At 38.1% G+C, this 27,955-nt stretch overlaps 1 protein-coding gene across 44 annotated transcripts in view; it reads left to right on the top strand.

Annotated features, from left to right (window-relative positions):
- LOC138743264 (follistatin-related protein 5-like) overlaps positions 1-27,955 on the top strand; it is a 795,256-nt gene that overhangs the window by 479,875 nt on the left and 287,426 nt on the right. For all 44 annotated transcript variants that reach the window (XM_069898295.1, XM_069898291.1, XM_069898292.1 and 41 more), the window contains one exon: positions 1-249. In XM_069898295.1, coding sequence (XP_069754396.1) covers positions 1-249 — 249 coding nt within the window. The remainder of the gene's footprint in view (positions 250-27,955) is intronic.

Here is a 27,955-nt window from a genome sequence, read left to right as displayed (position 1 = left end):
TGCATTATGGCCACGATGATCTGTATGGAGCTTGTCAAAAGAACTATTGTGCCCGTGGGCAGCAGTGTGTCATCAGCAAAGAGACTAACCTGCCTGAATGTGTATGTGTACAAGAGTGCAAGCCAAGTTATTTACCTGTTTGTGGCTCTGATGGGGAGCGTTATGAGAATCACTGTGAGCTGCATCGAGCTGCCTGTCAACAGCGAAAGAAAATCCACATAGTAGACAATAACAAGTGTTTTTTTCAAGGTAAGGAACCGTGAAGCAGTAGGTATGGGGCTTCATTCAGGATCTTTGAGATTTTAGGCAGTTGGCAGCTGTTTAGATTTTATTTTTCAATGTTTTCTTGCTTCCAGCTTCAGTTGGAATTTGACTCTGGAATCTGATTTAGAACCTCAAGTCACGTATGATTTTAAGTAGCTCTGTGTTCTATATGCAACAACATTTTCTTAATTATATAATTGATTTACTTATAAAACAATTCAATTACAATGCTAAGCAATTACATTATAATGCTTGAAATAATCAATTAGTTAATATTGCAGTTAACACTGCACCTGCAGGATAATTTTACTGTTTTGATTGAAATATGAAAGAACACGTATGAGAAAAATTGTGCACATACGGCTTAAGATCCCGATGAAGTGTTTTAACACATTGGAGTGACCTTTTAGTCTTTTTACTCTGATAATCCAGTTTAGCCTTTGACTCAAATCATTAAATCTGTAAGAGTATATATGTATATTTAAAAAAAAACAAATGAAGGTATTAAATGGCAGCAGAAATTCGAATTAAACAGTTGTGGGAAACTTGGAGCAGGCTACCCTAGGTAATATTTGGTTCTGTGCTCTCTTCTCATGAAGTTCCTGCTTCTGTTCATCAATGGTGATCATCAGAATCAACAGTGATGGATTTGTGTAAGTTCTGTTGATGTTGCTCCTATTAGTCCACTATGTAGCATTCAGATATCATCGGGATCCACTATTGCAAGCCGCTACACGGCATATTTCCCAGTCCGAAGCAAATGCGATAGTTACAAGCTCAGTCCAAAATTAAGCCTCAGGATTTGGTGGCTGCTGTGGATGAGTTGAAAATTCAATATTGTCAACAAGCTACATTTATCGCTGTCAAAGAAAAAGAATCAGTAGCAACAGGGATTTATGAAGTTGCTGCAAAGCAAAATCTAAGCAAAGCAAAATTGATAAATATCTAGGCAGGAGAAGTACTTGTGTGACTATAAGAGGGCTGCAAATCCCATACAACGCTGGCTCAATAGCTCCCAGAATGGAGGTGCTGCTGTCCACCTTCAATGCAAAGAGAATTCCTCTGTGTGGTAATCCTGGATTCCTGCTCCAAATAGCAACTGATGATGTCTGACAGGGGCTGGTATGTTTGTGTAGTGAGCACTGCATCAATATACCGAAAGTAATGAAAATCAAAGGAGCCTACATTGACAAATCAGGTCCAACTGAGTTATTTACTGTTTTTGTAACATTACAAAATGTTGACTTTATATTTGCTCCATACTTCACCAGCGTGAAGCAACCTTGCAGTTGTTTATTAAGATGCTCAAAAAAGGTGCAACTCATTCCTGGTACAGGTTGAATACCCCTTATCTGAAGATGAGAAAACTGAAAAAAATCCAAAATCCAAGTGGAAAAAAATTCAACACCTTTACTTGCCCAAGTTGGGCTCTGACACTCTATTGGTGCCAGTTTGATAACAACAGAACTCTGTGGTACAAAGCAGGTGATTGCAATAACAGTAAAAAAAAATCTTTGCTTCTGGTCAGGAAGATGCCAAACGAAGCCGGGTCCAATTCTACAGCATTGGCTGCAGTCGGAGTCAGTGACGACGACTCCATTCTCATCATCGGGTGCGGTGCTGTCTGCATCAATGAAGTCACCTCAGGCTCCCGGGTAGAAGCAGGGACCTTGGGCTCCCGGGCAGGAGTGGGGACCATAGTCGGGGAGGTGTTGGCACTGCTCGTAGCAGTGGGGAGGTGTTGGGGACCGGTGGCAGAGGTGGGGAGGTGGTCAGGGATGTGGCCTTCTTTTGTAAGCAGAGATTAAGATTTTTTTTGGCTAAGTGCTAAACCTTATTTCAGGTGAAGTTTTTTCTACTTGCGGTATTATATCGGTGCTCAAAAAGCCTTCTGTTGTTTGTTGGCTGTTTGACTGCTGATGCTACTGTGCAGCTTAGTTCCATAATCTAAAAAAAACCCCAAAAACCAAATAATTTCTGGTCCCAAGCATTTTGGATATGGGGTACTTGACCTGTGCAAAGGGACAAGTGTACAAGCCATTGTAATACATGTAGGTAGATTCTGAATGATGTCTTAACTATGTCTGCAGTAGGAATAGCATGGTGTTCCTCCTACCCAAGATCCACCTGATGTGATTTCCTAACTGGTCTTGTAGCAAGCCCATCAATGACTTTTGAGAAATCAACAAATGATATTGATTTTAGGTTAAGAATAAGTATGATCCATTGTTGAAAAGAAATGAAAATACCTTTTTTATAAAAAGACCATCAGGAAAAAGCAATAACTACTGTTATAGTGAAGTGTCACAAAACTAGAAAATAAATAAAAATGTTGCCTTCTCTGGCCAAAGAAAAAATTAAACCAAATCCCATCTGAAACAAACAGAGAAGTGTGCTCAGCTGCAATTCAGTGAAATGCGTTTTAGTAAATCTTTGGATTTTTACCACAAGTACATTTGAGTCTAGTCTAAGTGATTTGTTAGAAGGTCATCTTTGGCAATATAGTATAGATTTACCTATGCTCTGTGGTTGAGTACCACAAAGCTATGAAAGCCTGCGTGTCCGCCTTTCTTTATCCAGATGTGTGCAATTAAAAATTCAGCCAACTTTGTGCGCCATATACGCTTAATGGTGATTTGTCGTCACTTTAACATAGCAACTCAATGTTATTCTGCATTAAAGCATGCCCAGTTCTCAGGGGTGCAGTAGTGCTGAAGCTCACCAAAACACTGCTCTGGCACAGTGGGGAATTTAACAGCGGCCGCATATTAAATACAGGGGATTTTATGGAAGCGGGTGTTGGCTTTTTTTGAGTTTGTCATGATCACAGTATTCTTCAAATCTCCTTGTTTTGTTTCACACCAACATCTATCTCCATTATGTCAGTGGCATGACCTTACCAACTTGGTGTGACATTCCTAAGATGGAGTTTGTCGTGTGCTCAGGGGTCCCATGCCATTTTTAATGGGCAGCACCGTCAGCCATAGAAACCACATTATTCCCCATCTGCTCAACCCTCGATGCTCATCAGCTCTGCCTGAAGGCAGGATGTAGGGCAACAGTGATATCGGTAGGAGTGCTGAGGTGAGTTGTTTTTAGGTATGGGGTCGAATTTAGATTCACGTAGCACGGTGCCTGGGCTTGAAGATGGGGAGAGGTGGGTGCTTTCTGCTGCTGCTTGAGATGGGTGAGAGGGACGTCGTGGGGATGGTCTCTGCAATGGATGCCCCCTGGAGTTGTGGGTATGAGGTTCAGCGATGACTGAAAGTGTCCTACAGTCCCTAGCTGAGCCTCGGTCATGGTTCACTGGGAGATCTCTTCGCTGAGCACCTCAGCAGTATCACTGATCTCCCAGCGGCCACCCATATCTGAAAGAACAATGAACCACAGACACTTCTCTTTTTTCTTTTGAAGCGTGGTTTATGAAAATGTTTGCACTGTGACGCTGCCTCAAAACATGACAGTAAATTCTGATTCATTTCAATTTCCGTCCCATTCCCTTGCTGTCAGACCTGTCCATGGCCTTGTGCACTGCCAGATTGAGACCACCCGCAAATTGGAGGAACAACACCTCATCTTCTATCTGGGCATCCACCAGAAAGCATTAACATTGACTTCTACGGTTTCTGTTAAACCTCTTCCCCACTCCCACCCCCACTTCTTACCCCTGTCTCCTTTCCTCTAGTTCTGTCTCCTGCTCTTCCCTCTGTCTCCTTTCACAGAGTCAAAATAAATTCTCACCTCTCTTACTATATCCAAATAACACCCTTTGTTGGTCTGGACTCCTCCATTCTTTAGTCATTATTCTGACACCTTCCTGTTCTTTGCTTATACCTTAAGTAAGGGCTCTGGACTGAAACATCAGTGATATATTTTTTACCTCTTCCTAACACTGTGAGACTGGCTGAGTTCCTCCACCATTTCTGTGTTTTTACATGTTTCACTAGCTTTCCCCTTGATTTTGATTCGGACTGGTGAAGTCCCTCTGCAAAGGCACCACTCTGCATTTAACCCTGTACTTCACTTGCCTCCAGTTCAAATTTTCTAGTGGGGTCCAAATGCAGTTCTGAAAGTAATGGTGCTTTGAAGTCAGGCTTGTATCCTTGTTCAGCTGTTTGGACTGAAGAATTGTGGAAGAAAAAGATGGAAACATACTTCTGGTTATACTTCAAGAATGATAAACTTGGGTGTAAATTATGTGCAAACATAAGCAATTAGACACTTTTCACTTCTAAGGGGTTGAGGCTGTCAAATGAATGGCAGATGTACCAAGTCTCCTATTATGGAGGCGGTCGAAGAACAGGTTTGAAGTGTCTCAGAAAAAAAAGTTGATCACAAACTATCAAAAGCTCACACTGGTGCTTAGATAATTAATCACTTAGCCCTTAATATAAAAAAGAAAATTTTGCTAGCATATCAAGCAGAGAAATGGCAAAATTTCTGTTCTCATTGATTAATCAACAAGCCTGAGCATTAAGCCCACTCTAATAGTATATTTGATATGTGGAACTGATAAGGACAGAGCTCCCCATTTTATGTTTTTAGATCTAATTGAACTGCCTGATCAGAAAGCTGCAACTATTGCTAAGCATCGATTGAACTGTCTCAATAACCATGGGTTTGATGACTCTTGCTTGAAACAGAACCTTGTAGCATTTACTATTGATGGGGTGAGTGTAATGCTTGGTGTCAAATCTGGTGTTGCTACAATTCTCAAGGAACATTATCCTGAAGTGATAAATTGGCAACTGTCTTAATCACAGATTAGAACTTGCAGTAGTGATTCAGTGAGAGATGTTCATGGAATTAATCATTTTCACTCGTTTATGGACAATTTGTACTCTGTTTACAGTAGATCACCTCTAAATCAAAAGGAACTGTCTGAAGGTGTCTCTCAACAAATTTGCAAAATAGGGTGTGTTCTGATCATCAGCTGGATAGCTAGCTCGTTTCAAACAGTTTCAGAAGTGAGGCAAAATTATGAAGCACTGTGGTTTCATTTTGAAAAAGCAGTGAAGGGTGAAACAAGATCTGGAAGTTGACAGGAAAACCTATGAAGGTCTCTTGAAAAGATTCTCTCCTGAATAGTTTCTATTGGACACGTTGGATGAACTTGATTTACTGACAGTGTTTACAGAGATGCACTAGTACGATTGTTAATAAACAAAGTGATCCAACGGCGCATAAAATCATTGCATGGACTGAAAGAGCAACCAGGTACAAAAACTCTTGAAGCTCAAGAGTCAGTTTGGAGAAATGACCTTAACAAGCAATAACAAGATTGTGTCCATTAATTATTTACAATTTCTTACTAGTCTTAAACAATTTTCATGACAACATCCTTGAAAGATTTTCAAACTTCTGAACCTCAAATCCCTGCTAAATGAAATGTGTGTCTTTGTAAAGGCTCTGACCTGCTGAAATACCAGCTAATTATGGAGAAGCTGCAATATCATCTCTCTGTAAAAGATTTAAGCTTTCTTCTTCCTCTGTCATAAATGCCTTCAGAGATTATGTGGAGGATCATGGATGCCGCAATCCCCAAGATTTACACCCATTACTGAGCTGTTCACAAGTTATTCCTATTAGTACTGCTGAGTGTGAGAGGGGATTCAGTCACATGAACATAATCGTAGAAACAACATGCTCAAGAATTCTCATAAATCATGTATCAGCTCTTGTGTTTGTTAACCTACATGGACCTCCTCTAGTTCAGTGGAATCCTGAGCTGTATGCAGATGCCACCAAGATAAGGATTGCTTCTAATCCCTGAAAACATATTATGCCTGACCCTTTGTGGAAATTATTGTGAAACTTCTCATTGGTGGCATTTGGTAAATAGGTAATTAGTTTTAAATTGGTAAATTACATGATTGCCATCTTTTTCTTTACTTGTTGATAATTATATTTTATGTGAATTAGTGAGTGCAACCATGCAATATTTTGTCATTTAAATTAAATAAGATATATGTTTTATTGTACCAGTTATGCACTAAATGTAGTGATAGACTATAATCTTGTTTTATTTATATATATATATATGTGTGTGTGTGTGTGTATATAAATATATATATATAAACACACACACACACACACACACACACACACATATAAAAACATATATATATATATATTTATTTATTTAAAAAATACTTGTGTGTGAACAAAGGGTCAGGCACAATATGTTTCCAGGAATTAGAAGCAACCCTCGTCCTGGTGCCATCTGCAAATAGCTCAGGATTCCACTGAACTAGAGGAGGTCCATGTAATTTTACAAACGCAAGTGCTGATGCACATATATATATATATATTTACACCCAATTTGTATACCTGCTAATTTCATGTACTGGGCAACTTCATTGCCTCATTCATATAATGACCAGGCACACAAATTGGGTGCGACATATATAGAGTGAGGATATAGGAAATGGCAGGCATTTTGTCAGCTCTGGCACCTAAAAAAAATAGCACTGCACCCTGACAATGCTATTGATTTTGATCCACAGACACTCAGGTCTCTGAAGGGACTATCCGTTGTTTCTCTCTTATTGTTGAGGGTGGCGGGAAATGCCTTTAGTGCCTCTTTGTGTGTCTATAAGCCAGGCAAATGTTGATGAATTTTGTATATTATTATCTTTTTTTGTATTTGTGCATAACAGTAAAGGAATTTGAATGTCTAGGCCTTAATCGTGGTATCAATGGGTGCTAAATTGAAATAATAAGTTGGACTTTTCAATTACATGTGTTAGATGTACTTACTACGACACTGAACAAACAAATAGTGGGACCATGTATAGAAAAGCAGACCCTAATGGAAAGTGATGACCCTACTTGTTCAATGCTGAAAGGTACAAAATATTACTTGCATCTTTATATTTATTACAGCAGTCATCAATTCAATTGCAACAATAGAATATGTTATGTGAAGCCTTCAATATTTTTGTAGGAGTTCCTGTGTATTTTGATGCCCTCTCTGGATGTTCATCTCAACCATAACAGCCTCCCAGTTGTCACAGGCTAATGGGATTCTTGCTTCTATATCTGTGATATCATTCTTCAAACCAGTTCTCCTCAGGCTGTTCAATGACTTGCAGCAGTAATTTCAGTTGAGCACTGCGGCTTTATGTTCCGGCTATTAAACCACACAGCACAGTGTAAATATAACCCCTGATTAATTTACTCAACTCATAAAGTTGAAATATCCTTCCATGTACGTGCATGATGGTTGCCAATGAACATCTTTCTCTTTTGATGCCAAAATAAGTTAGTATATTCCATTTTCCCACGCCTTTTCAAGTGCAAGTACAGTTCTGGATGAGTTCTGTGTGAAAATGTATTTAACTTGCACAGAATCCTAAACCATAAAAACGGTAGTCTTGAATTTTTCTTTTGAGGTGAGAATTTTTCTAACTCAAACCATAATGTATTTTAATAACCATTACATGAATGTAAAATCTTGCCTCAGTATTATATGCATTTTGTAAATAGGGATTTGAATAATAAACTGTAGTTCTATTGGCACTGTAGTTATTTTTGCTGACTGAATTAGGAAACAAAATGTTAAGCAGATGTCCAACTGATTCATGTAAATACCTCAACTATTAAGAGATAGGATTTATCATTTTCATGCAATGGAATGGTGAAAAAGGTAGTGGTGAATCAGATTAGAATACCTCAGAAGAAGTCTCATGGGTTGTAACAAAATATTGAAAGGCTCCATTGTTGTATGTCATTTAGGTAGTCACAGCTAGAGGAGCTCAATGGCTGAAAAAACATTTGACTTGAAACCTGGTTTTGACCAAATTCTAAATGTTCACACACCGTTAAGAAAATGTAAACTACTTAAGAATTTGTGGTGTATTTTATTTCTATTTTTCAGTTATGTGGGGAAAATGTTGCAAGGGAGTCTGTTTCTTTCAAAGGCCCTCAAATATCTTGATCAAGATGTAAATTACACTCCGATGCTGAGATTGTGTTGAGCAGTTTCAAGACAAGTCAAATATATTGTCATCTCATTGCACAAGCATTACCTTACAAAACAGTGTTCTACGGTCCACGGTGTAAAACACGCAGACTTATAACCAGACATAACACACATGCAGGAAGATAATACATAATGCGGACTAGAATGCAGATATACATCTGTATAAGGTACTGGTGAGACCGCACCTGGAGTACTGTGTCCAGTTCTGGTCTCCATATTTGAGGAAGGATATACTGGCTTTGAAGACGGTCCAGAGGAGGTTTACTAGGTTGATCCCTGGGATGAAGGGGTTGACTTATGATGAAAGATTAAATCGTCTAGGATTGTATTTGCTCGAGTTCAGTAGAATGAGAGGAGATCTTATAGAAACATATAGGATTATGAAGGGTATGGATAGGATAGATGTAGGAAGATTTTTTGAGCTGGCCGGGGAAACTAAAATGAGAGGACACAGTCTCAAGATTCGGGGGAGTAGATTTAGGACAGAGATGAGGAAAAATAATTTTTTCCCAGAGAGTAGTGAATGTTTGGAATTCTCTAACTAGGGAAGTGGTTGAGGCTGCTTCATTAAACATATTTAAAATTTGGTTAGATAAATTTTTAAATGATAGAGGAATTAGGGGATATGGGGAGAAGGCAGGTAGGTGGAGTTAGGTCATAAATTAGATCAACCATGATCTTATTGAATGGCGGAGCAGGCTCGATGGGCCATTTTTGGCCTACTCCTGTTCCTACTTCCTACGTTCCTATACAAATAAATAAATAAAAATCGTTTCGTAAATATGAGGGTCTTGGATGTAAGTGTGAGCAGTTTCTTTCGTTGTTCAGTATTCTCACTACCCGTGGGAAGAAACTGTTTCTCAGCCTGGCAGTGCTAGCTCTGATACCTCTTTCGCAACGGGAGAAGCTGAAAGATGCTGTGTACTACAGCTTTGTGGGTGTTAAGTGCTTAGATACAGTGCTCTCCGTAATGTTTGGGACAAAGACACTCTTTTCTTTTATTTTCCCCTGTGCTCTACAGTTTTAAATTTGTAATCAAACAATTCACAGGTAATTGAAGTGCACATTCCAGCTTTTATTCAAGGTTATTTGGATAACTTTTGATTTGACCATGTAGAAATTACAACACTTTTTATACATCGTATTCTCATTTCTGGGCACCATAATGTTTGGGACATTTGGCTTCACGCATGTTTGTGGTTACTCAGGTATGTTTAATTGCTTCATCGGTGCAGGTATAAGAGAACTAGGCTTGCTTCTTAGCTTCTGATCCCCTTTGGAGTCTGTAGTTGCCATTTCTCAACATGAAAACCAGAGCTGTGTCAATTAAAGTCAAAGAAGCCATTATGAGGCTAAAAAACGAGAATAAAACTGTTGAAGACATCATCTAAACATTAGGATTACCAAAATAAGCAGGTTAGAATGCCATGAAGAAGAAAGAGTGTTCTGATGAGCTCAATATATCACAAAGGAACTGGTATTCCAAGGAAAACTTCCACTGTTGATGACAGAAGAATTTTCATCATAATCAAGAAAAATCCCCAAAAGCCTGTCAGATTGGAAGCATTCTTCAGGAGGCAGGTGTGGATATGTTAATGACGACTGTCAGCAGAAGACTTCATGAATAGAAATACAGTTCTGATACTTCTGTATCTCTTTCCCAATGGGAGCAGCTGAAAGATGTCATGTGTGAGCTGGAAGGGGTCCTCAATGATGTCGGTAGATCACATTGATGGGGGAGGGAGGCTCCAATGATCCTCTCTGCCACTCTTATAGTCCTGTGGATTGACCTCTGTTACATTTCTCTGTAGCAACTGTACCACACTGTGATGTAGCCATCACAGTTTAACCAGAGAAATATCATGCCTATCAGTTATTTTGGACCAATTGAGAGTTCAAGGACAATTTCTGAAAGGAAATTTTGCAACGTTTCACCTTGTGCTGTGACATTAGCATATTCAGATACAACATAATATGTGGTGCATTCTTAATATTACATGCTGTAAATTCACCCATCCAGAGATTTTTTTTGAAGTCTATTTCAAGGAGACCTGAAGCAATAACTTAGCTTTGGTACGTGGTAGAATAATTTTTCTGAAAAATAAGGCAATAACTATGCAATAATGATTAATGATCATTAAAAGATTAGAGCTGACGATATATTTTTTTCATTCAGAATATTGTGGATTTGGAACTTACCATCAGAAATGTGGTGAAGACAGAAATCCTCATTCCACTTGAAATGTTATGAAAAGACCACTTGAACATTTTAAAAAAATGTTTAACTCTAGACATAAATGGGATTACCTTAAAGCTACATTTTAGCTTATAATGGATATGCTATAAACCACAATCTTTATTTGAAACACTTGTTTTCGTCCAATTATGAAGAAGAGCTCAAGATTAATGCTAGGCTGGTAAGGAATTATAATAATAACAACCTACCCAATAAATGCAATTCATACCTTGATCTATTATTTCTGTTCAAGTTATGCAAGTGTCCCAAATGGCTGCTAGAAACTTGGAGTCTATGTTGTCAAGAAATGCAATATTTTCAGTGAATTTTTTCTTGAAGTTCTTCCAAGATGCTTCGGAATGATCTGGGTTATAACTGATGCACTGCAGGTTGAAGAAAAAGGGACTTTCTTCAATATCATATTTCAAAGAACAAAGGGTATAAATATTTTTGCACCATGAGCTATGGAATATTAACAATGTAGGTGTATCCTTACAATGTTAATAACTGAATAAGGTTCCAATCATTTGATGTACAGGAAATTGGTCGATTTTTACACATTAGGAAGCTGCTGGAGTTTACATTTTGTTGATCACGATAAACCAAATATTTATAAAATTAACTAAACCTATCTTTAAAGGAGAGGGGAAGGGGGGGTATGTATGCACATAAGAAGGCCCTTTACATAATTTGAATTCTAATTCAATTGATGGTCAGAATACTAAAGTAACATTTCAAGAGCCTTGAAAGATCTGCTTGAGCCCTACATGAATTCTCTAAGGCCCAATAAGAACAATAATACTCTGCAACACCTTTAGATCCTACAAATCATCAAAAAGGTTAAGTAATTCCAGTGTAACAGGTTTCACAAAGGAAGTGATTATTGAAAGATTGAACAAGAACTCTGCAGATTCTGGGCTCAAGTGCAATACAGAGACGTGCTGGAGAAGCTCAGGACCGTGGATTCACCTCCATTGCTCCTGCAGCTGCATAAGATTCCAGTTCAATTCAAACCATCTGCAACTCAAGCCAAGATAAAACCTCCAACGCGATGAGGAAACCTGCAGCGCCAAAGGTCCTTCAGGAGCCCTCCTTGGCCTCAGCTTTCTTTCAAATCCCGATTCCAATACCTGGTTCTCATGCAGCCCGCAACCTGGCGTGAGTTCTTTGACCATGAGTCACTAGCATCCCACAGCCTGTGTGGGTTCCTTGCCAGCAATTCACCAATAGCACACTGCCTGTGTGTGTACTTCATCTGCAGAGCCTCTTGCTGGTCTGCCATTGTGGTCACTGTCCATTTAAAGCCTGCATCAGCAGTCAGACAAGGTGGTGGACCTGGTGGGAGAGCGCTGTGTCTCTGCTCCCCACTCTCCTGTGGTCCACGCCAACAGAAGTGGTGCCGTTGCACAGTAACCCAGAGTAGGTAGTTGAGATGGCAGCTAGGGCAGTGGTATGCTCCAGGATGTGGCGTGCAAACTGCAGAGGGAGATAGAGAAGGCATGCAAAAAGGGCAATGTTACAATAGTCATTGGGGATTTCAATATGCAGGTTGATTGGGAAAACCAGTTTGATGCTGGATCCCAAGCAGAAGAATTTACAGAATGCCTTCAGGATGGATTCTAGAACAACTTGTGGCTCATCTGAGCAGGGAAATGGCAGTTCTGTATTGGGTATTGTTTAATGAAACAGAGTTGATAAGCGAACCAAAGGTAATCTGATAGAATTCGCCCTGCAGTTTGAAATGAAGAAACTAAAATCAAATGTGTCAGTTTACCAGTAGAATAAAGGGGACTACAGAGATATGAGAAAGAAACTGGCGAAAGTTGATTGAAAAGGCACACTAGCAAGGAAAATGGTAGAGCAGCAATGGCTGGAATTCTGCAAGAACTAAGGAAGTTGAAGGACAGGCATATTCTAAAAAATAAATGTTTCCGTGGAAAAATGATGCAACTGGGGCTGATGAGAGAAATCAAGGGCATGGAAGCAAAAATTAGTGGGAAGAGAGGCAGCTAAGAAAGTTGTTAGGAAGGAATAGGTAAACTTTGAAAGGAAAGAGTCATATTAATATCAAAAAGGTTACCAAAAGCTTTTTTTTAAAAGAGTATTAAGAGTGGGAAAAAGACGAGTTGATCTTGGACCGACAGAAAATGACACTAGAGAAATTGTAATTAGAGACTAGGAGATGGCAGAGGAACTGAATGAGTATTTTGCATCAGTCTTCACTATGGAAGACATGAACAGTATACCTTACTTTTAAGGCTGTGAGGGAAGTGAGTTCAGTCATGATCACCAGAGAGAAGGTGCTTGAGCAGCTAAATGGTCTAGAGGTAGATTAGTCTCCCAGACCAGATGGAATGCACCCTCATGTTCTGAAAGGAGAGATTGTGGAGGCATTAGTAATGATATTCCAAGAATAAATAGATTCTGGAGGACTGGAATATTGCAAAGGTCACCCTGATATTCAAAAAGGGAGGGAAACAGCAGAACATTATAGACTGGTTAGCCTAACATTGGTGGTTGGGAAGTTGTAGGAGTCAATTGTCAAGGATGAGGTTACAGAATACGTGGAGGTGCATGACAAGATGACAAGATAGGTTAAAGTCAGCATGGTTTCCCTAAGCAAAAATCTTGCCTGACAAACAAACTGCAATTTTTTTTAAGGAATCACAAACATTTTAGACAAAGGATGTTGTATATTTGGATTTTCAGAAGGCCTTTGACAAGGTGCTGCACATGAGGCTGTTTAACAAGATGAAAGCCTAGGGAATTACAGTAAAGATATGAGCAGTGATGGAGCATTGACTGATCGGCCATAAACAGAGAGTGGGAATAAAGGGGATCCTATTCTTGTTGGCTTATTTATTACCGGGGTATTCCACAGGAGTCGGTATTGGGGCCACATTTTCATGTTGTATGTTAATGATTTGGATTACAGAACCAATGCCTTTGTGGCTAAATTTGCAGATAATACAAAGATAGGTTGAGGGGGCAGATAGAGACAGGGAAATGGAGAGGCTGCAGAGAGACAGATAGATTAGGAGAATGGGCAAAGAGGTGGCAAATTAAATACAATGTTGAAAGTGTATGGTCATGCACTTTGGTAGAAGGAATAAAAGGGCCGTCTATTATTGGGATGGGAAAAATGTGGAGTTTGGAGGTGCAAAGGGACTTGAGAATCCTATTGAAGGATATCCTAAAGTTGAACCTTCATGTTGAGTAGATGGTGTAAAAGGTGAATGCAATTTTAGCATTCGTATCTCGAGGAAAAGGATGAAAGAGCAGTGATGTGACATTAACGCTTTATAAGGCGCTGGTGAGGCTTCACTGGGACTACATGGTTCAGTTTTGTGCTGGCATTTGAGTGAGTTCAGAGAAGGTTCACAAGAATGATTCCTGGAATGATAGGATTATCACATGAGGAACATTTGACGGCTCTTAGACTGAATCCCTTGGAGTTCAGAGAAATGAGAGGGGGACCTCATAGAAACATTTCAAATGTTGAAAGGCCTAGACCGAATAGCTGTGGTTGTCAAGACATTGAGTGCATTTAAGGCAGAGATTGATAGGTATCTGAACAGTCAGGTTATCAAGGGTTATGGGGAGTGGGGCTGAGTGGAAAAATGGATCAGCTCATAATGGAATGGTGAAGCAGACACAAAGGGCTGAATGGCCTACTTCTACTATATCTTGTGGTTTTAAGGTCTACCATGGATGCATTCTGATAGTTTTTGCTTTATTTTGTCTGTTGATCCATTTTCAACAGTACTCCTCCAAAGCAAACATTCATTGATATCCTCTTCCACCTTTCCCCCCTCACCCCAGATCTGAGATTCTGAGGGCTGCTCTGGTGAGCAAGGTTCCTTATAATTTGTTCTTGCACAGGAAATTAACTAGAAGGAATCTGGTCTTCTACTACAAACTATATCTGAGGTGCAATAATTATAAGAAACTGTGAGTGAAGATCTGTCATAGCTTGCCTAAGTTAGATGCATTGAAACTCATCCAACATTACACCAATTTATGTGTCTCTGAGGTCTTCCTGGTTTAGGTTGTCTCTTACTGGAAGATCAACATGTGAGAATGAGAAAGCAGGCCTTAGCTTTAGATTCATCATGGCATTCAGCTTCCACTAATCTATCCATTGTGCCTAATGCATTTTGTCAATGTTCTGTAAAATTAAACCTTTGCTTGAATTTGAAAGACATGTTAGCATGGACAGGCAACAGTGTCAAGGTGAATGTTTGCTTTTGAACTGCAGGTCATGAATAATCGTATTTTGTTGGTAATGCTGTTATTTTTTTTTTATTGACCTGGATTTGGTGGTGTAAGCCACCATTTCTAAATTTGTGGATGACATAATGCTTGGCGCTGTTGTGAAGTGTGAAAAGTATGGTGATAAATCAGAGCAGGATATAAACAGGCTGATATAATTGGCAGCTGCTTGGCAAATGAAGCTAAGCACATAGAAATCCGAGTGAGATATTGAGAAGAGGCAAAATAGAACAAAGCTTACTGTTCTAAAAGAAATGTGTGAGCAGATAGATCAGGGGATATATGGGCAAAATTCAATGAATGTGGCAGAGCAGAGTTGAAAAGCAGTTAATAAGGCATGCACAATGCTGGGCTTTATCAATAGGGGCTTTGAATGCAAAAGCACAAAGACATTCTGAGTTTTATAAACCACTGCCCTGCTTCAACTGCAGTTTTCTACTCAATTCAGGGTGCCTTATTATCCAAATGCTATGGAGGCAGTAGGCAGGGATGATTACGGGAATGGATCCTGGGATGAGACTACAATTACAAGTATAGATTGGCGAGACCTGAACTATTTTTATTTAGACAAGAAAAGGCTGAAGGTGGGATCTGATGCAACTATAGAGTGGTCAAGGACTAGAGGTCACAGGAAAAAAATAATTAATTGTGGCATGAGGAAAATCTTGTTTGTACATTGTATGGTTGGAATTGGGAATTCATCTCCTATGTGGCTGGTGGAGGAAGATTTTGTTCTGGGAATTCGAGAAGTGTATGATGAGAAAAATTTGCAGGGCTCTGGAGAATGGAAGAGAGAATGCAGATACGATGGGCCAAATTACCTCTTTCTGTGCTGCAGCTATTCCATGATAAAAATACAGCATGCTTAGCAAACTACCTCACTTGCTCTCTCTTTTTCTCTCAGTTATGTACCTTTCAATGAAAAACACAGGCCTCCTGCGTGCTGGCTTGCAAGCAGTTTATCATGTGTGCCATCACTCATTCAGTTACAAGCACCAAGACAGAGGCACTTAAAAAGTGTGTGTGTGTGTGTGTGTGTGTGTGTGTGTGGGGGGGGGGGGGGGTGGGGGGTGGTTGGGGGAATTAGAGAATAAAACTGCAGGTGTACAGAGCAACTGTGAGCAGCTGTCTGGTCACGGTGCCTATGGTTTCCAAGGCAAAGGAGGTTATCTGTAGTCTGCTTTATTCATTTGTACACAATTGTTTGACTGATTCACTCTCTTTTGTTAATTTGTTTGTTTAAAAATTGGAAATGGCAAAAGGAAGAGGGTATTCTGTTTCTTGTGCCTGCTCCATCATTTAATTAGGTCTTCTACCTCCATGCCACTTTTTATATAATATCCAGAAACTTATCAATTTATGTTTGAATATACACAATAGATGACTTTCCACAACTTGCTTTGTTGGGAATACCAAAAAATGCACTTTGGAGTTCTCGATTTTTATGGCTGAAGTAATTTCTTCTGATCTCTGACAACGGGCCCCCAGCCTGAAATATTAACTGTTTTCTCTTCCTACAGATGAGATCTGATCTGCTATTTCCATTATTTTCTGATTTCTTACAGATTTACAGCATTTGCAGGTTTTTTTTCTCCTAATCTCTGACCTAAATAGCCAATATCTTCTTTAGAGACCATGGATCTAAATGCCACAACTAGGGGAATCATCAATTCAACATCCACCCTGAGAAATTCCCTCAGCATTGTGTACATATTACTACAAGTCCAGAGCAAGTTGCCTTCTTGAACCATTTCAATACCTAGGGTAAAAATGCTTCCACGGTTTGGTTGAGAAGTTCTAAATTTGATACTCTAAAAACTGAAGAAATAGTGATTGCTTTGTTGGGTGATTAGGGGGTGGGGGAAGCTTGCCAAAAACTCCTATGCAGAGCAATCCTGACATTGCGAGACAGTGGCGGTCACAGATTGGAGAGCTGCCATTGAAGGACCATTGGTAGATTGTAGTTGATTAATTCTCTTTGTTGTAGCCTCAATGTATAGAATTTTGGATGAAGTGGCAATCAATTGATCTAGTTTGTCCTGGATGCTCTAGTTCTGTTGGATGTTTTGAATTTCTGAGTAAGTTGTAGATTAAAATGTGATCAAAAGTACCTGCCTTGTTATGGTACATTGGTTCCGAGAACAAGGCAGATTACATTGTAAGAGCTGAAGAATCAAATATCTATGGTACATCTTTGAGGGTTGTATCATTGTTTGAACATTTAAGGTTTGCAAATGGAAGTTGGAAATTAAGCTGCAGTGTGAAATAAGGGAAATAGTAATTCTGTCTTATCTGTATGGAGATTATAGAAATGTTCACATGTGGAATGACAAAGCATGAAAGTCTGCAGATGCTGAGATTGAAGTAAAAGCACAATGCTGAAGAAACTCAGCTGGTCTAAACGATGTCTGACTCTGCTGAGGTAATGCCTCCATTATCATAATGTCTCAATCAAATGCAGATCATGAAAGATCCAGCTCTGTGCTGTAGAAGGTTGTACCTTGTGTGGGCTGCTGTCAACATTGACTATAACTTCAACCTATTCACCATACAGCATTCTTCAAATTCTCTGGGCAAATCCAAAAATGGTTCATCACAGCCAAGTTCGATAATTCGAGTGCCTAGAAGTGCAGAAGGCTGCAGAATGTCACAGGCATAGCCATGACATCATGTGGCATGTGGCACACAATTGACGTGGGAAACATTGGATGGGCTCAGGTGAATTGGACACAGAAATGGCGAGGCCAGTTTTCCAGAGGCTGCTATTTCATCTAAAGATGACCTGAAGTATGATTCAACGGAGTTAAGTCACTTTATTGTTCAATTTGCTCAGAGAAAATGGATGCTGAGGTATTCAATTTTCAGGCATTCATACTTTAAATATTGTAAAAATAATTTCAGTTAGGTTTAGTTGGTAAATGGATGCATCAAATGAACAAGTCAGGAAGATCTGAATTTCATTCTATAGACTGCATTACTGACTTAATCTCGACCAAATCAGTGTTTGACAGTGCTCTGAATAGAAGTGAAAATATTTTTTAGAAACCTTTTTGATATTTGATATATGAGCCTCTTAGGATCTTTGTCTATTCTTTTTGTTCAATATTGTCATTTTCATTACTGATGTAAAAAGTATGACTTCTGATCACGATGTGTTTGTTATAATAACATAATGTTGATTATTAACAATTGATCTGACTTGTAGAATGATTTAACATTTAGAAGAAATGAGCTTTAAAAATATCATTTGTGCATATCTCCACTGGGATGTTAGAGTCCATGAGCTTAATTATATAGTACATGGTGACTTGGATTTAAAGATTAACATGCTGAACAAAAGTACTTGTATGTACTTAAACAAACATGGTATTTCATAAAGTTTTTGTTTTCATCCATGTGGATAAGTTTAGAAATTATTTTAGCAATTCATATTGAGTTTCACTTTCTGTTCTTTTAATGGATACATAAAATGAAGAGATAATTATGTAACAATCACTTTTGAATGTTGTTCACAGTAATTTCAAGTTTTCTTGGTGTTTCTATTGATAGTAAGTTTGAGATGCTAGGAGAATCTATTTGAGGCAAGTGCAGGCTGTATTAGAAGGTGGGTTGAATGGTTCAAGGAAAGACCTAACTTTATACTCAGAAGGAAGAAACTTTAAAAAAAAATCATGCCTGCATATTTTCATTATGATGTCAGAGGTCATAAAGTTTAATTGCAAGCAGCATGTGGTAACAATAGTAAAATAATGTTTGAACCTGAACCATTGGCTCCATTTCCTGCTTCCTGACCTGCTGAGTTCATTTTGTTTTTTGCTCCAACGTTCCAGAATCTGCAGTCTCTTGTACCTCATAATGTAGATGTGCAGACCTAGATAATTTGGGTTAATTTCAATGGCAAAAATTGTTCCAGTTTGACAGGAATTCGAGTACAGGAAAGGCTATAGCTTTTAAATTAAAAAAAAAATGACTGACTCATACTTGTATCACATTTTTGAATAGAGATGACCCAAAATGCACGACAGAAAATTAAATATGTGTTTAATAATGACCTTTGGTGAAATGGAGAATATGTTTCAGAGGAAGGTCCTATTAGGAGGAATGTACTAATTATCTGATTAAACCTAAGACATTACCATTTGACCCTTTCTTTTAGAAGCATGTCATGCATAAAATATTTTTTGCATGATCTGTAGTGTTTGCTTTTATTTCCAGTGAATGTCCTGGTCATCAAGAAATTGGCCTGGTACTTTCTGTTGAGATTAACCCAAACATGGCATCAATTCCCTGATATTTTCCCCCAATTTTAAACTTTCTGATATTTGATCTGCAAGATTTTTATCTTTTCCTTTATTTCATTATTGTTGGTGCAAGAAGCAGTGCTTCTGATTACGAAAGTGTTTATTATAACAGCCTGATTTTGGTTCTTGTAAATTGATTTGAATAATTCTGGATTCAGAAGAGACAAGCTTTAAAAAACCTCATTCATATTAATATTCCTATCACCATTGTGGTGTTTGAGGCCATAAAACATTTTTTTAAATGGAGGTTGATTGGGTAATATTGACATTTGGAGCAAGGTAAGTGTGCTTGTCACTGAATGCCAACATGCAATTGCAGCAAGCAATTAAGAAGAGAAACGATATGTGGCATTTATTACCATGGAATTTGAATGCAAATGTTTCACTGCAATTATTCAGGAACTTCATAATGCAGCACCTGAGATATTGCATATCAATTTGGTCTCCTGACCTTAAAAAGGAACATTATTTGCCAGAAGGGGAGTGCAGGAAAGATTCATTAAACTCTTTCCAAGGTTTGGCATACGAGAAGAAATTGAGTAGACTAGGCCTGAATTCTCTGAAACTTAGAAACATGATAGATCTCAATGAAATTTACAAAGTTCTTACAGGACTCGATAGGCAAGAAGGAAGAACGATATTTCTCACAGCTGAGGTCTGGAACTGAAGACGCTGTATCAGAATAAGGGATAGACCATTTAGGACTGAGATGAAGTGAAATTTTGGAATTCTCAAGCAGATTGTCTTGAATTTAAATAGAGATCAGCAGATTTCTATTGAGAGAAATGGGGACAGTAAAATAAAATAACAATGAGATAAAAGATGAGCCATGATTAAATTCAGTGGCTTTCAAATTTCCACTCAGATACCACCTTAAGTAATCCCTATGCCATGCCATAAGTGTTCTCTGATAAGTAAGAGATTACTTAAAGTGGTACCTGAAAACGAGGAGGACACCAACTAGGCTACAAAGATCTTCTGCACAGGAGCCTCAAAAAAGCTGACATTGCCCCATCAATATGGGAAGATCTGGCTCAAGATCACTTGCAGTGGAGGGTGCCATCAGAAAAGGTGTGGGCGCTGCTGAGAAAAAGCTTAGAGGCAACAGGTGAAAGGTATAGGAAGCACCAAAACAGAGCTTCTGTCCCTGCTTCCCTTCCAGGCCTCGCCTGCCAAGTATGTGGCAAGCATTCCCTGTCAAGGATCAGCCCATACAGCTGCTCTAGGATGCACCTATCACTCCCCACAAACTGACTGAAAGGAACCATCATCATCCTACGGAATGGATAGTCGGAAGAAGATTTAAGGAGGTATATGAGTGGGAAGGTTGAGAATCACTGCTCTAGACCCAATTGTTACTGAGATATTTTGCTGGAGAAAAATTGCCATTGGCCCATTTCCTTTGGAGTTCTGAAACTGTGCACATAACGAGTCATTTAGCTATGATTAAATCAGTGGTTTTCAAAGCTTTTCCTTTCCACTCACATACTACCTTAAGCAATCCCTTACTAATTACAGAGCACCTATGGCATAGGATTTCCTAAGGTGATGTGTGAGTGGAAAGAAAAGTTTGAAAACCACTGATTTAAATGAATGCAAAGCAGTTCTAAATATAGATTAGAGTGGTAGGATTATTTTGTTTGGAAAATAAATGGTGGGGGGGGGGGGGGGTGGTATTTACTTTTATTGTGAGACCAAAGATCAGTCACAGTAAAACAAACTGAAAGGAAAAAGAAAAATGACAACTTTTTTGCAGTGTGTTTCTGGTGTTGGAATGCATTGTGTGCAGCTGTGGTAGAGACGTGTCCTATTGTAGCCTTCATGAAGGAGTTAGCTAAATATGGTGAGAAAAATAAATTGCACAGCAATGAGGAGAAGGGTGGGGGTTGAGCTGGTATAGTAGATAAACATTTTGCTCTGAAATTACATCTTTTGTGCAGCCATAATTCTGAGGTTCTGAACTCTAAATTGAAGTTAGACCTATAAACAAAGTACATTAAGTGCTCCAAAAAAGGATGATATCCATCTGAAAAACTAATTTGCTTGAGGTAAAAATATTAATCAGCACAATGGAAATAATTATTTTAATATTCTTTGAAATAGACCCATAAAACAGATCTTTTAAAAAAACACAGATGGAGCCTATGTTTTATTGTCTCAGCTGAAATATGATTATTGATATAAGTATAATGTTTCAGGGGATCAGGTGATTACTTTCTGATATCAGTTACAAGTTTAGAGGTCTCCACTGGATTCAAATTTGTTTCAAATTCCCATTCTCAAGATAAAAAAAAGTTCCCAAAGAGAAAACATCAGATAATGTTTCGATTTTAGATTTAGATTTCAGATTTATTGTCAAAGTACATAGATAACATCACATTCTTTTTCCTGTGGGCAAGGCAGAATTACCACTTATTGGTAGTACATGAAAAAACTATACTCAACATACACATGTAAAGAAACATAAAATTAGTTTATTTGCAGATGATGTAATATTATATATAATGAGACCAGAAATATTGTTAAATAAGTTGAATGAGAGATTAAAAGAATATGGACTAGTATCGGGTTATAAAGTCAATGTTGATAAAAGTGAGGTGATGCATCTGGTGGATATTGGATAACTCTCAATGTAAAAGATTTACAAAATTTAAATGGCGAAATAATGCAATTAAATATTTAGGAATAAATGGAAAGATTTACCAATAATGCTAACAGGATGAGTGAATTGTATTAAATGAATATTTTTCCCAGAATATTAATCATTGCCCATTCATGTACCAGAATAATTTTTTCAAAGTTAGAATAAAATAATACGAGAATTTATTTGGAAAGGCAAGATGTCAAGAATTGGTTTGGAAAATTCAATGTGGAAATTTGATCAGAGTGGACGAAGATTACCAAATTTTAAGATATATTTTAAAGCAGTTCAATTGAGATTTTTGTCCTCCTGTTATCAAAGGGGTGAAAAAGTAGCTTGGGTTCAGATTGATTTTTCTTTTTGTTTGTATTGATACAAATGATCATTTTTTTTGGAAAAGTAAAAAATGTAATCAAACTGAATGTGCAATACATAGAGAAAAAAAATCAATAAAATGCACAAGTGTGTCCTTAAATGAGTCCCTAATTGAGTTTGTTGTTGTTGAGGAGTCCAGTGGTGTTGGGGTAGCAGCTGATCCTGAACCTGGTGGTGTGAGTCTTATTGCAACTCTATCTCTTTCCTGATGGTAGCAGCAAGAACAGAGCGTGTGCTGGGTGATGTGGATCCTTGATGTTTGTTGCTGCTCTCTGACAGCAGCATTTCCTGTAGATTTTCTCGATGTTGGGGAGAATTTTGCCTGTGATGTCCTGGGCTGTGTCATTCTGCAGGGCTTTATGGTCAGGGGTATTGGTGTCCCCATACCAGACCATGATGCACCACTCTTTCCACCACACATCTGTAGAAATTTGGCTGAATTTCCTATGTCATACCAATCTTACACAAACTCCTGAGGAAGTAGAGATGTTGATGTGGTTATTTCATGTTGCCATTAGTTTGTTGTGTCCAGGAAAGATCCTCTGAGATTTCATTTTTTTTCTATATGTAGACATACAGCATGTTAAAAGGCCATTTTGGCCCATGAGACCCTGCTGCCCAATTTACACCTCATTAACTTACACCCCAGTACAGTTTGAATGATGGGAGGAAACCAGAGCCTCTGGAGAAAACCCACACAGACATGAGGAGAATGTAAAAACTCCTTACAGACATCACAGGATTCGAACCCATGTCTAGGCTCAACGACTGGCACTGTAAAGGCGTTGCAGTAACTGCTACACCAATCATGACTCTCAAGAACTTAAATTTTCTCACCCTCTCCACCTCTAATTTCCCCAATGATCACTGGATCGTACACCTCTGGTTTTCCCATCCTGAAGTAAACAATCAGTTCCTTGACTTTGGTCAATTTGAGTGAGAGGTTGATGTTGGTGCATCATTTGGCCAAGTTTTTAAACTCCCTTCTGTGTGCTGACTCATCACCCATTTATACAACTCACTACCGTGGTATGGTCAACAAGTTTGTTGATGGTATTTGACTGGGTAAGATCAATTTTGTTGCATGTGTAAAGTACAGGTTATTACTGGGTATACCCCTTGGAGCTCTCTCAAGTAAATTCTGAGGATTTTTAAGTAGATATGAAAGGATATTTCTACTAACCATAAGTAATGATCATATGTGGTGATTAAAATTTGTCTTTGTAAAAATTTTTGTCCATTGAATGTAAAAGGAAATAATGATGTATAAAATTGATAAGAGCAGCAAGCTATGTGAGGGATTTGTCGCATAGATATATAAGGGCTTATTTGTTTGCTAATCTATTGCATCCTATTCCATAGGACAGAAGTGTATAGAATGATAAAGCTTGTTGTCAGTGGAAATAGAAATTGGTATACTGTTAACTATAGGTATGCAAGAAAGTGCCACAACCTCATGGTTTCCGATAATGAGAGGTGTCTCAGAAATTCAGGTGTGGGAATTGGTTTCCAGTTCATTTGGTGTTTATATAGCATTGTGATACCAATGAGCGGGTGTAATATAATTTCTGATGAAATTATCCAGCATCCTCTTTAAGATTAGGATAAAACTGTGAACATTTTGTTTAGCTTAATAGAAGTCTCACTATGTTGCATCGTTGATTGCAATGTCCACACAAAAGAAATTACAATGTTATTCAAAATTAAAATAACCATCTAAAAAAATTGAGGAAAATAAATAAGAAAGAAAATAGGAATAAATAAAAAATTAAATAAAAATTTGAAATTGTAAAATTAAATGTTCTCTGAAGTAACAATATTCAGACTTGGTCGTACTTTGCTCATTGCAACTATTTGAATAAAGCTGTGTTTGAATAAAATGGCTTCACCAAGGATGAAGAGCTGGTTGATGCTGTTTGCTGTTGGAGTGACTCCCTTAAAATGTCTCCTTATTACTGCTTAGTAAGAGTCTTCATCATTATTAGTATATTAAGTATATTAGTAAGGCTTTATCTGTAAATTTTGGGGAGGGGGTTAATTAGTTAGTGTAGTGATTAACACAACATTGATACAGTAACGAGCAACCAGGGTTGGAATTTAAATTTTGTAAATTATTAGAATTACCTGATTAAAGTGAATTTTACATGATTAAACACTACAATGCTGATTTTGTTTTTCAAATTACTTTACATATTGAACTGTCTTTTGTCCTTTAACTGTTTATTCTCAATGCTGGTGTATGAGTTAGGGATTGTAAGAGTAAGTCTCAAGCAACCAGAAAATTCACCTATCTGGCCTTTTCCAATGCCCATAGATGCCGGATATTAGGGGATTTACAGTATTTTAGTGTCCTGAGTGCAAAGATTTGCACAAGGAAATAAAAGAATTGTATATTTTGAATTTGTTTAGATGTCAAATGTTAACAACAACAATGTGCAATATTTACACCTTTTTGCAAGGGTACAAACTGTCAAGCATCTAATTCCAAAATTTGTAGTTAAAGACCATTCTCCTTAAACATTGTATACTTCAAAAAAAAATTTTAAAAAGCCCGTTTACCATGTGAATGTAGCATTCATCTATCCTTCAGTAATTGTTGCAGATGACTTATTCCACCATTCAGAATCTTAAAATGAAAATCCATTAGTGGATAGTGAGATGTATTTAAAGTGAATGACTTTGTGAATAGATGAAATTCAACCTGTTATGGTATTAAGAATCAAAGTAATTTCAAAACAACATAACTTTGAATCATTATGTATCCAAAGCTACCTATTAATAAAAGAACAACATAGACTTCCAGAAGCTCAAGACCTGCAAAAGAGAAAAACAGAATGCCTAGTTCCACTAAATTGGATGTAATGAAGTAGATTTATTTCAATCACTTGTGCTCTGTAAGCACACACGCAGCCCAGGTAGAAGCAGCTGGAATTACGGCTGCAAATTACACAACCAAGACCTCGGAAAATGTTTTGCCTTAGATGATTATTAAGTGGAAAATATTGCTGGTGGCATAAGCTCTTTTTGAAGATTATGAAAATGTATGCATCGAGAACCTGATGGTGCTGTTTAGACATTCATACAATTTCTTTGCACTCTTCTGCCAATAGAAATGCGTCAGCAAAATCATCCACGTAAAGCAAGTCGAGCTCTTGGGTGGATGGCCCCATGAGAATTTAAAAGTCTACAACTAAATTATTAATGTTTTAAAATCTTGGATTTTAATTGCATATTTGATGCATTGACAAAATTAGGCTGGTGGGTTTATCAGTGGAATATTTGATCCATTTTATTTTCTCTAAAAGGGAGGAAAATGAAGCTGGGACTGCATCAGCAAAATTCCTTGCCTGTTCATTGTTACTCCATTGAACAACAAGATGTGCAGATGCTGAAAAGCTGAAACAAAAACAGAAATGCTGTAAACACTCAGGAGGTCAGGCAGGATCTGTACAAAGAGTTAAGGGATTGATGACTCCTTTGCAGTAATGATTATTGTCCCCTTGCTTGCATCTCGAGACATGAGTGACCAGGTAGATTTGTTGATGCTGTCTTTATGTTGCAACAGTTCACCAGCAAGGCAGAATTCAATATCAAGGTTATTTCAGATTTTAACTTGTATTCATCTGGCTCATTCAAGGACACCTTACAACATCAAATCTGTTTAACATTATTTTGGAAAATAGATGGTTTAGACCTCTTTTGCTAAAACATATAGCATTAATTTCCTGATGGAAATCCGTAAACAGCAATGGATTGGAGGACATTAGAGTTTTCCAAAATTGCAAAATCAATTAAATTCCCATTGATTTAATTCGGAATAGAAGTGTCACATTTGATCTTGTAACCATCTTGGCAATCTCCAATCAGATGGCATCCAATATCTGTTAACCTCTTTCCCCCCCACCCCAGTCTCTCTCTTTCCCTTTCCTTCTGCCTCCTTTCCTACAGCTTATCACCCCTTCCCTTCCTTCTCCCATTCTTACTATACCTCTTTCCTCCTCCTCTTTTCACTTTTCAGTTTATTTCTCTTCGACCCTCCCATCTACAGCTACCTGTGGTCTCTCCATCCCTCCTCTCCACCTCCCCCCACACCTTATTATTCAGGCATCAGGCATGCATCTGATATGGGCTCATTTCCAAAATGTTGATTGCCTTTTACTTCTCATTGATACTACATGACATGCTGGATTTTTCCAGCTCCTTTGTGTACGGCACTAGACTCCAGCATCTTTAGGGTTTCTTGTTTAACTAGGTATACCAGTGTTAAATGTATTAACTTTGCTAAGTGTGAGTACCAGTCAAGCTGAAAAACAAGTACAAAGTAATGTCTGAGCCAAAAATCACATGAAGCCCTGTTCATCCATCACCATTCTGAATGGTGACTTATGTTCTCTGCCCTCCTATACTCTCCTTGGTTAGCAGAGAGAAAGAGAATGAATGTGAAGAATGGTGACAGGAGACAGTGGTTCATGATGCAAAGAAACAAGGATGGTACGTAAGAAATAGGAGCAGAGTGGGCCATCTGGCCCATCAAAGCTGTTCTGCAATTCAATGCTGATCTGACAGGCCAATATCCACCTACCTGCCTTTTCCCCATATCCCTTAATTCCCTTATTATGTAAAAGTCTTTCCAACCTTTTCTGAAATATATTTATGGAGGTAGCCTCTACTGCTTCAATGGACAGCAAATTCCACATATTCGCCAACCTCTGGGAAAAGCAATTCCTCCTCATCATCCTAAATCTACTACCCTAAATCTTGAGGTAATATCCCCTAGTTTTGGTCTCCCTTAGCAATGGAAACAACTTATCTACCTCTATCTTACCTATGCTTTTCATAATTTTGTATGTTTCTATAAGATCCCCTCTTATCTTTCTAAATTAAAGCGAGTACTATCCCAGACAACTCTCCTCATAGGTTAGCCTCTTCATTCCTGGAATCATCCTGGTGAACCTCCTCTGCACTGCCTCAAGAGCCGGTATGTCCTTCCTCAAGCAAGGAGACCAGAACTGCACGCAATCTGCCAGATGCAGACTCACCAGTACCTTGTACGGTTGCAGCATAACCTCCCTGCTCTTAAATTCAATCCCTCTCGCAATGAAGGCCAACATTCCATTTGCCTTCTTGGTCGCCTGTTGCACTTCATGCACAAGCACTCTCAAGTCCTTCTGCACAGCAGCATGCTGCAATCACTTGCCATTTAAATAATAATCTGATTTTACATTTTCCCTTCCAAAATGGATAATCTCACATTTGCCAAAATTGTACTCCAAGATACAGGGAAAAAAATTGGGTATTTCTATTTGATTCTGAAGTAATTCATGTCAAACATATGCTGACAGCAAATTGTTGGACATCAATCAGCAATGTATTTCCACTCAGTTCAGTAAGAATGAAGTAATGCTGGATAAAATCAAATGACTCGGATCAAACTTGAAATCTCCTTTTCTATATCATTCATCTGCTTTCTCATTTGGTCATAGCCTACCAACTCAAAGAAAATGTGCCTTGGTGCTTAGCTTTGTGATATATTTCTCAGAAATCCTGTTACAAAAAAAAGTCAGATGAGATAGTGAAATATGTACAGGAATGGATACATTCTGTAAAATTTAAGATTTCAATGAAGTGTACTCAGTGAAATGGGGAAACCTTTCATTATTATCTGGAAAATTTAGGAAAATTGATTGAAATAATGGAGTATTGGACTATATTGAGCTCTAAATGTGTAACTGTAGAAACATATAATCTTTCAAGATATTTCTAACTAGATTCCAGTAACCATTTAAATTAATGAGCAGTGCATTTATTAATTTAAGGACATTAATATCAAAAATGCCAAATGTAAGTCAATTTGGACTTTATATTGCAGAGAAACATCTATG

This window comes from Narcine bancroftii, chromosome 9, assembly GCF_036971445.1.
Source record: "Narcine bancroftii isolate sNarBan1 chromosome 9, sNarBan1.hap1, whole genome shotgun sequence".
In the NCBI taxonomy this organism is placed as follows: domain Eukaryota; kingdom Metazoa; phylum Chordata; class Chondrichthyes; order Torpediniformes; family Narcinidae; genus Narcine; species Narcine bancroftii.
The sequence above is the reverse complement of the archived record's forward strand: the minus strand, read 5'-3'. Positions and strand labels throughout refer to the sequence as shown.